The sequence below is a fragment of the Pelodiscus sinensis genome, chromosome 21 (genome assembly GCF_049634645.1).
Source record: "Pelodiscus sinensis isolate JC-2024 chromosome 21, ASM4963464v1, whole genome shotgun sequence".
Lineage (NCBI taxonomy): Eukaryota > Metazoa > Chordata > Testudines > Trionychidae > Pelodiscus > Pelodiscus sinensis.
This window is the reverse complement of record NC_134731.1, coordinates 2,769,897-2,780,348: the sequence shown is the minus strand read 5'-3', so window position 1 is coordinate 2,780,348 and position 10,452 is coordinate 2,769,897. Positions and strand designations below refer to the sequence as shown.

Sequence of the window (10,452 nt, the reverse complement as noted above, 5' to 3'; positions counted from 1 at the left end):
GCGTTGCTTGGTCCTTCAGTCAATTTTTTGTTTTTTGGAAAATAAAATGAAAATGTCCATGCTTCATCTGAGTCATTGCTCTGGGGTGGGACTGGAGACAAGGGGTTCAGGATGCAGGCTGCCTGGGGAGCCTATTCTAGGATTCTACAACAGAATTCAAGAAAGAACTTGATACATTCATGGAGGGACTGGTCCATCAATGGCTGTTAGCCAGGATGGACGGGGAGAGCGTCCCTAGAAGCTGGGAATGGGGGATGGACATGGACCACTGGATTCCCGGTTCTGTTCATTCCCTCTGGGGCACCCAGCATCGGCCACTGTCAGCAGACAGGACATGGGCTAAATGGACCTCTGGTCTGAACCAGTCTGATGTTCTTATGAGACCCAGGAAAGAGCAGGTTCTGGCCCAGAGAACAGTACTCATTTTCTTTTGTCTCATGGCCTGCAGCTTGGGTAAGAATCCCACCGGCAAACCTACTGGGCTAAAGGGAAAAGCACTGCAGAACTCAACCCCATCCTGCCAATAACTGTGTGCACACACGCCACTGTGTTCTTATTCCCTTCCCCTGCCAAACTACACAATAGGTGGGCAGCCATGGGAATCGAGCCATGGACTAGCTTACTGGCATTGTGGAGAACACCACTGAATTCTCTTTGCAAGGAGGAATACCCTTCACATCAGCCTCATGGGTGCCATGGAGGGGGGGAAAAGGGCTGAGGGGGGCAGCTCCCCTCCCCCAATTCCCTACACTAGCAGGATACCGTCTCCTGCCTCCCCTCTCTAGCCAGCACAGAGTGAGAGCAACACAGGTAGTTTTCTTTACTCCTCTACAGTGTTCCCTGTAAGCTGCGCGGCTGTTTTCTGAGCCCAGCATTTCAAAGCTCACCACTCTAGCTGAGGCAGAGAGCTCAGCTGATCACCAGAGCGTAGGACATCTGGCTAAGCAGCAACGGCTGCGTGCTTGAACTGAGAAGCGCGCAGAGCCAGAGCAGGTAAGTAGGGGGAGATATTTATAAGAGGAAAGTGGTTGGGGGGAGGAAGGAGGGAGTAATTGGCTGGGAGAGGTCAGAGGGGAGGAGAGTTTAGAAAGTCCCCTCTGTGCCAGGAGAGGGGGCAGAAACAAACTCAACACTCTACAGCTTCCTGGGCTGGGAAGGGGGAGGTAAGGTGCTGACTGCATGGGGTAGGTGGGAAAGAGGGAGTGGGCGGGTGTTGGCTTTGGGGCGAAGCAGGGGGTGGGGGGGAAGGAGTTTGTTTGTGCCATGTCCTGTAGGCTGTTTGTGCCTGCAAGGTTTAGAATCAGGATTGAGCAGATTGTACAGGGATAGGTGGGGAAAGAGGGGATGGGTGAGTGCTGGCATTGGGGTGCCTTTATATTTATTTTAATTTATTTTTGCCATGTGGCTTCTACTTCCTTGTCCCAAACTCAAGCTGTCCAGCACATGGTCTGGATGCCCTAGCCTAGAGTTCTGTCCAATGGCATGGCCCTGCATCCTTGCTGAGTCATAATGCATCCCCTTGGTCTTCTCTCAGTGGGTCAGCTGACTAGGCAGAGCATTACTAAACTGTCTGTGGGTGTCTCAGTCTTGGGGGCAAGGGGAGTATCATAGACAGTATCACTGTCAGCTTACCTTCCCTATGGACAAGATAGCAGAGCAAATGATTAACTTGCACAACACCTAGCCTTCTAATGTGTACTGCGAATGCTATGTGGTTCAGTTCCCATAGATGCTGCCACTAAGTTACACAGAAACAAATCTGCAGGGTTGGAGAATACCTGACCTGGAGTTTATGGCTCACCGGTCGCTGAGGAGCTTCTTTTCACAGAGAGGATGGAAGCCTTTACAGGTCTCTGTACGGGGCAAATTTCCAACCCCAGCAACCACAGCGCAGAGATGGCATGAACAAAATGAACTGACTCGTGCTTTACTTCTGTCACTTCCTCAGCCAGAGCACACGTATCAAAGCCTGCACTTCAGCCAGGGCCTGAAGATAGTTGACTAAAATACCTCGGATGCTGATGCAGAAGCCATCAAGAACATGCTTACAAATCCTGGCAGTCTGAGTCACTGTCAGTCTTACACGATACAAGCGGCCTGCAAGTGCTTACTGACTACCGCTACCTCACAGCAGCATTAGGACCACGTGGACCAGCTACTGTTGAGTGTCTCAACCTCCTTCAAATAAGCACACTCATTTCACATACACAAAAAGGTTAGCTGTGGAATCAGCTCATCGCAAGGTCTGAATGTTACTGTTGTACTATACACGCTGACTAGCTTAGATGTTTCACAGAACTGTTCCCAGAAGAAGGTAGCTCCAGGATATCCTGGTTCTGTCAAAGCAGAGTCATGAGGCCCCATAACCCTTTGCTTGTTCTGACTCCCTGTACAAATACAACCAACCTCAGTAAGCCTACATACAGCCTATGCCTCTTAGGCCTGCTCAATGGGCAGGAGTAGGGAGCAGCTCTTAAGGAAAACTCATAAAACTGAGTATTATTTGGACAGTGAAATGCCCAGCAATGAGTCAGCTATAACGGGGAAAACAGATTTAGATCTTTTCCTTCTACCAGCATATGGGTGCTGCAGATCAGTTTTTGGATTCCTTCCCAAGAAGTGTGGACTTTGAGTCATTCCACTCCTAAACCCAGACATCAAATATCTCGTAGGAATTAGGGCACCATAAAGTTTCAAGCCTTCAGTAGGCCTTTTTAATTCTGCAGCCTAATTACGGCTCACTCCATAGCCCACTCAGCTTCAGTGTGGGCAAAGACTGGAATGTACCAGGTTACAGAGCTGTGCTATGCTAGCGCCACTTCTATTTTGTCCTCCATGACAAGAGCCCTCACCCTATCTGGCAAGTCTATGTTTGTGTAACAGTCTCAGCCAGGAGCTAGGACGAGGGTAAACACACTACGTAATGGCCCACAGGACTTTTCCGGAATTGCATGGCATCAAACAAACACCAACGTGAAGTATGTTAATTGGCAGGAGACAAATACCCATCAAAGACAGGCTCTACAATATGGCTGAGTCATGTCATCTGCCCTCCAAAGAATAGGGCATGGGGAAATGGTAAATTTACATTCAAGTCATTTAGCTACACAAAGTGATACATTAGCCCCACACTTGCTAATGTCTGGGGCTCTGTTAAGGACTTTAAGGAAAGCTCAAATATTCTCACTGGCTGTCCACTAAGCTGAGCATTTTCATTGGATGTTTGTTAATGAAGCCTTAAATGGACCCAGAACCTAGACCCTAAGTTTAGGAGAAGTTGAGTGGCAAGGGATTGTCTTCTACATTTAACACGTTTTGGATACAAACCAAATGAAGAAAACAGTCCGACGTTAAATTCTTCCCCTATCCTGGTTGCAAATGAAACCCTGCAGCCTCATCATTAGTACACAAGTGTCTGTAAGTGAAAGTGGCTAGTCCACTTCCATTGTCCAAGCAAAGTCAATTAGGTTTTTTTTTAAATTGTGGGAATTCCTAAAAGTAGGAATGTTCTGTAATATTTGTATGAATCCTGTCTACATATCAGCTCCCGTTATCAATAGAACATCTTAGAAGACAATGCCAAATCCAATCCCCAGGACACTGACACCCAGTAATCAAAGGATAGAGACTTCCCCACTTCTTAGCAGGGAAACTGATCAACTATCGCCAGCTCGGTAACAAAGAACTGGAGAAGGGTGAGGCATGGTAATAAGTGCTGGCTGCTGGGCTCTCCCCTGGAGTCTGACCAAGGAAGTCAGATGGCACTTGAACACAGGAACAACATTACAGCATGGCTGGGCTCCATGCTGACCAGGATGGTCTATAATTTAATCTTCATTTCTCCACACTAACCTAGGGACTTTCTAAGCTGCGTTCCATTCAACTAGTAAGCTCAACTACTTTGGCAAAACTGCATGGATGTCACTGCAATTCTGGGTGAAATCGACAACCTCTCAGTGCACAGGAATCTCCACCAGAAGACTCTCCCAGTGGGACACGATGAACAGAGCTCATGATGGTCTGAAGGCCTAGAGGCCAAGTCTAAGGAGACAATGAAGCTGCAAGGCACCAGGCACACTCAAAGGTTTCTCCCAGGGAGACTGTTAGCAACCTGGTGGCATGGTTCCAATCTTGTGCATCCCTGGCACCGAGTCTTACTAATCAGAGGTTTAAAAATGGGCTGTTTAAAACATCACAACCGAAGTTACCAGTGCAGAACACCCACCCCTCACCAGAGTTCACCAAAGAGACCAAACAATGGAACAAAAGAAACTCAAGAGAAGGCATGACCATACAAATAGCTTAAGATCTGTGATGATCAGTGATACACTAACAGTTTCCACCGATTTTCAAATATATCTAAAGTGCATATGCCTAGTTTCTCACTTTAATTGTGTTTTCAAATATGCTTAGGGTAACCACACACAGTAGACTTTATCCCCCAACCCAGGTTCCCAATAGGGATCCACCAAGCCATTGCAGGAGGCCCATGGCTCCATTTGCTTTGTTTCAGCTGACTTAAAAGCTAAAAATACATTTCTTTCTTACTCCTGCTTTTCAATGGCTGGTACTGAAAAGGGAGCGGAGATGGCCCACAAAAAGACAAGTGAGAGGGGAGGGCTCAGTGACACATGCCATTAAGAAGGGATCCAGACAAAGAGCTGGAGAACCCTGCTAAGCATGGTACTGAAATAACTTACCTTCTACATCATACCAATGAGCTCCATTAGTGATGCCATCCTTGAATGTTTCCAACTGCTCCCCTGGGCACTGTGGGGTGCCAGTTTTCATTATCGGGTGATTTGAAGCGTAAGCTTTTGCCAGGTATTTAAACACTTCATCATCAGCTGATTTGCTATAGATGCCATTGGGCTCGTGCATGGGAGAGTCATCAAAGGGATAGCTCGCAACCACAGAGCCCCCGTGCAGGTTCCCAGAGAGCACAAACCTGGTTTTCAAACAAAAGCAAACACTTATTAGAACCAGACAGAGCACAGGAGGGCAGAGGTAACTGCCAGCACCCGCCACCACGATTAACATAGCTCCTTCTGGCACAAAGTACTTTTGAAACTGCTTGGAATTTTGCAACAGTAAGTGAACAGCCCTATAACTAATGTAACACTGCATCATGAGTAGAGTTTTGCTACATTTTATATATATAGGCTATGCTATATCGGAGACACATACACAGCCTACGTTAGATAGGCTCCAGCGGTATCTGGTGCCAGCTACTGTCAGAGACAGAATTCTAAACTAAATGGACTTCAGGTCCAACCTCTTAAGGCTTTGGTTAGTATTTGCAAGAGTTCTTCCTGGCCTAAAGTGTTCCAGCTTTTCTGTAAGTCAGGGTAGAGAGTACCTTATGTCCACCCAGGCCCACTTCGCTTGAAATATTTCATTTTATTTTTAAAGAGAAAGAAATCAAAGAATCCTAGGGCTGGAAGAGACCTCAGGAGGTCATCAAGTCCAGTCCCCTGTCCAAAGCAGGCCCAACCCTAACTAAACGTGGGGGGGGGGGGGGGAGGAAGAGAGGAGGAAGGAACACTGTTCATCTGAAGAGTTTATTTCTCCTAGTTTGTGGTCTGTCTTACAGGCTGCTGCCTTTGAGCTACAGTTCAGACTCAGAAGACTGCAGTCTGCTGCTAGAATAGCAAATGAGGCAAAATTCACAAAGATTATTTTGAAGTAACAGGCATTGATAGTCTCAAGATGCTCAAAGAAAAGGCTTCTCTCCCCAGCTGCCTTGGCCTAGGCACTGATGCATCACCATGGCAGCTACTATCTTTACAGCTTATAAAAAGCAGCCATTACATCATGTATCCTGCTTTGATAGGAAATGTGAGCATATCCACTTCTACTGAAACAACTTCAGCTCCTTATGTAAAGTTCAGTAGCCAGCAGCCCTTTTCCAAGTTTTAAAGAATGGGTGAAAGATTAAGAGACTTATGCTGCAGTAAGGAATGGACAGGTAAATACCAACAAGAGTGCAGCAGGCTCAGTACCTCTGTACTTCCTTAGTCTAGTCACAGGAAGCTGTAAAACTCTCTCTACATGTAGGTCAGGAGGGTGCTGTGGCTGGAGCACCCGCATGGACTGCCTTGCAGCACTGCAAGGGAAAGGGGTGAACCCCAAGCAAGCTGTGGGCTGGATTGGGCCTGTAGGCTGTGCCTGTTGCTAGGAGGGAGCGGCTTTAAATGCTGCAGGGATATGCTCCCTCCAGGCACCATCCCCCATTGCCCCAGTTGGTTGGGAATCTCAGACAACGGGAGTGACAGGGATGGTGCTTGCAGGGAGCAAATCCCCGCAGCATGCCGACACTCCTATGTCACCCCAGCCCATACACTAGTCCTCCTCTCCGCTCCTGCATTCATCCTCCCTCTCACCCCGATCCCACATCCTCATCCCTAGCCTGCTCCTGCATCCTCCCTCCTGTCCAGACAGTGCGCCTTCACTGCCAGCCTGCTCCTGCACCTTCCCCTCCCTCCCTCCCTCCCTCACCCCCAGCCAGTTCCCGGGCAGCCCCTTCCTCCACAATTAACCCCTCATTTCTGGCCCCATCCTATAGTCTTGGGGGACCCACAAAATTCACTAGCCACCAGAAGAGTTAGTCTAGCCCAGGGGGTACACACTGATCCTCAATGCTTCTCTTGCCTGTGGGACCAGAGCTTGAGACAAGTGAGGGGAGTGTGTTTTTTCCTGCTTCTCAGTTGGGGGCCATATTTGAGAGGGGTTTTTTCCCCTTCCTTCTCGCTCACAGGTCAGAGAGTTGTGGGATTTATTTATTTAGCTTCTCACTTGTGTGTGGCTCACAACTGATTTTACTGTGGGTCAGTAGGAGGGATGTGAAAATATAACTGTGTACATGGTTAAGCCTAGGCTCACTGGTTAACGTTCAAGTTACACAAAGGCTCCCAGGACACATGATGAGCCGGCTGTGCCCTGTAGCAGAGGCAGCATGGGGGAAAATGGGGAGGGAATTCCCAGCTGACACTGGGTTGCACAGGGTGAGTCAGAGCAGCAGATGCTGGCTCCATGCAGCGCTTCCCCTCTCCCCACTCTCCGCCTCTTTCTGATAGCTTGTCAGCTATCCGATAAGCATTTGCTTACTGGATAGTCGACTAGTCAACCACATCCCCACATATAACTGCTGAAAATTTCAGTAGTTACATAATTACTTAATACACCTTTTAACATCCCTAGTCAGTGGCTCCTTATCCAAAAAGTGCCCTGCATATATAAAACAAGCTTTTTGTTCTCATTTGTTATAATACTATAGAAAAGTTCAGGTTTGTCTCCTTGCTATTCAACCTATGTTTATTTGTGTTATTAAGCAGAGTTGACATAGTTAAAGCCTTTTCAAAGCAAGTTACAGGATGCGAATCAGAGCACATAAATGAGACTGTAAACATTACCTCCCTTAGAGGTTTTGAAACAAATGGTTTTATTTACTCACTCAGTTTTGTATGAGTGATGAAATTAGCATAGCAGTTATAACACCCAGCCAGAGGATAGCATCATGCATTGTATTGTTTCTACACAGAAAAGTAGCTTTTTTGGCAGCAGTGGTCTGTCAAAACATTTTTTAAAATTTATTTTAAGCTATTGTTTGGAACCCAGAGACTGTTCCCCTCTAGTTAATTTTGAGCAAGAGCAATTTTAAGTTTAGATTAATTGTGTACTGCAACACATCACTAGAGTTGGCAGTAAAGTTCAGCAAGCATGCTGTCCAATGCATCAAGTTCCCTGGGGGGCCAGAGGTGAATCAACAACTCAGACTATTAACTTCTCTTACAGCTGTAATACTGGATATTTGTACCTTGTGATCGAAATACACGAAGTCTGTTAAAATTTAACATGAACTTTGGAGAAAAACTTGAACTTCCACACTTCATTGTGTAGATGCAACTGTGATATTAAGCATCAGCCTGTAACAACCGCATTTCACTAGACAAACTTAGCCAAAAAGTACCAACAACGTATGGTACAGCATTCAATTTCACTTTGGAAGATGTTTACAATTTGTTTCAGTCTATCAAGTCATACCTGATCAAAATTTCTCAACAGCAAACAGATAGCAGTCATCCTCATTTTCCAGACTTGTATAACAAGAACTGCGTGTCCCTGTTGCACACACTTTATACTATGGTTCCATGGTAGCTATCCTGTAACTGTCTTCAGATCTATCTTCAAGAAGTTAAGAGAACTTTACTCAATCTAATCAGGATTTTCTTTTACAAATTCATTCAAGAAACTAATAGCAAATGAGACAGTCACAGAAGATAGAGAACTGGACTTCATAACCCAATTTAGCTAGCTATTCTCCCTTACTTGTCTGGATTAGTATGGTCTATAACAGTGTTTTTCAAACTGTGCTCCGTGGAGCCCCAGAGACTCCACGAGACATCTTCAGGGGCTCTGCGAGGTTGACAAACTGGAAACATAGATAGGTACAAAACATACAATCAGTGGACCGCTGAGGCTCTGCATAAATTTTTACGCATGTAAAGGGCTCCGGAGCCCAAAAAGTTTGAGAACCACTTGTCTAAGTTTATCAGTGCTCTTCCCTTTCTTTGTGACAATCAGGAGCTGGAAGGCTAATGTATTATTGTAGGCTCTCAGGGCCCAAACCCACAAACACTTAATAGAACTACTGACATGCATGAACATTTGCAGGAGCAAGACCTACATCTAGAAGCATTTAGCAATAATTCTCTATGCATCAGAGAGGTACCCGTGTGAGTCTGAATCTGCAATAAATCTCCAATAAATCTGCTCCAATAAATCTGTTAGTCTCTATGCATCAACAACAAGAAGCAATGTGCAGAAAATTTATTATGAAACTCACAACACATGCCAGACCTCAGTATTTGGGGATCTGTATGTATTAAAGCAACAGGTTTGGGGCATATTGCTGAAGATCAGACAACTACTTATGATAAGAGTTAATAATCCAGGTCCAAAAGCAAACGTCGCCAAGTATCTTCAGGCGACCTACATCCTAAAAATAAGTTTCTCTTTGAGTCTGCTCATTTAACTTGCCATGAAGAGGGGACTCTATATGAATAATTTAGGTTACTATAGCCCTGTTTTGATTAGCTAGGAAAACCCATTGCTTAATGGTACTTTAAGTGCAGCGGTCCATAAAGAAACCAACATGGTTTCTGGGGCAGAGGTGCACGTGGGCCTTTGTGCAGCTAAACAATAAAAACGGTTCTATTCATAAGAAGCCTGCTGTAGGCGCCAGCACATAACGAGTTGGAGTCAGTTGCTAGCTGTCCCAGCTGCCTCCAGGTACCACACAAGGGGAACTAGCGGGCACTGGTACAATGCAGAGCGAGGAGATTTCAGGATAAGGAAAAAGCATTATCGAGTCTGGACCATTCTGCTCTGCGGCCCCAGCCCAGCATCAACCCCCCTCCCCACAGTCACCCCCCTGCTGCCCCTCCCACGCGCAGAGCGGATCTACGGGCTCGGGGACCCTCCCCCGGGGGCCAGACCCCCCCAGTCACACCCTGAGCGGACAAAGCAACTGCCCCCCCCCCCCCCCGCTCACTTGTTGCGCCGCATCCAGGCGATCAGGGCCCGCACCTCGGGCACGGGCTCCAGGTCGGGCTGGGCCGCCCCGAACTGGTCGGGGAAGCTGCGGTTCAGGTCCCGCCCGCGGCCGTTCTCCCGCCCGCCCGGGGCCGCCCCGTCGCAGTCGCCCTCGCGGGCCCGCTCGAAGCCGTCGGGGTTGAGGCTGGGCAGCAGGTAGAGGTCGGTGGCGTTGAGGAGGCGGCCGGCCCGGGCCTCCCCGCGGGCCCAGCCCGACACCAGCTCCCGGGCCAGGCGCAGCAGCAGCGAGCGGCCCAGCGGCTCGTCGCCGTGCATGTTGCCCACCAGCTTGACCTGCGGGCGCCCGGGCAGCGGGGCCCCGCCCGGCTCCGCCCCCGCCCCCGCCTCGGGCAGCCCGGCCGTCAGGCGCAGCACCCACAGCGGCCGCCCCTCCGCCGACTGGCCGATGCTGAAGAGCCGGGCCAGGCCGGGCGGGGCCCCCTCGGCCAGCGCCGCCAGCGCCGCGCCCAGCTCGGCCGCGTGCAGGTAGCGCGGGGCCTGCGCCGCCGCCTCCGCCTTCTTGATGTGGGCGCCGCGCGCCGGGCCCAGCCCCAGCAGCAGCCACAGCACGAGCCGCCCGGCCATGGCGAGCGACTGCAGGCCCCGCCGCCCAGCGCAGGCCCTGGCGCGCGGGGAGGGGCGGGGCAGCGGCTGCGACCAATGGCCGAACCGCAGCGGCCGCGGCGCTGGCCAATGGAAGGGCAGGAATGGGGATGGCGGAGGCGGTGACCAATGGGAAGGTAGGGACGTCAGAGGCGGCGGCCAGTGGGAAGTCAGGGACGTCTGAGGAGACGGCCAATGAGAAGACAGGGCAGGGACGAAAGGGGAGGGGGGAGAATGGGGCCGCAATGGGCCAAT

The 10,452-nt window shown here is 49.1% G+C and overlaps 1 protein-coding gene across 1 annotated transcript in view; it reads right to left on the bottom strand.

Moving 5' to 3' along the window:
- CPD (carboxypeptidase D) overlaps positions 1–10,202 on the bottom strand; it is a 37,011-nt gene extending 26,809 nt beyond the window's left edge. The window contains exons 1-2 of the mRNA XM_075904622.1: positions 9,554–10,202; positions 4,701–4,948 (exon numbers count right to left, since the gene is read on the bottom strand). Coding sequence (XP_075760737.1) covers positions 4,701–4,948; positions 9,554–10,179 — 874 coding nt within the window. The 5' untranslated portion in view covers positions 10,180–10,202. The remainder of the gene's footprint in view (positions 1–4,700; positions 4,949–9,553) is intronic.
- Positions 10,203–10,452: the final 250 nt, after the last annotated feature.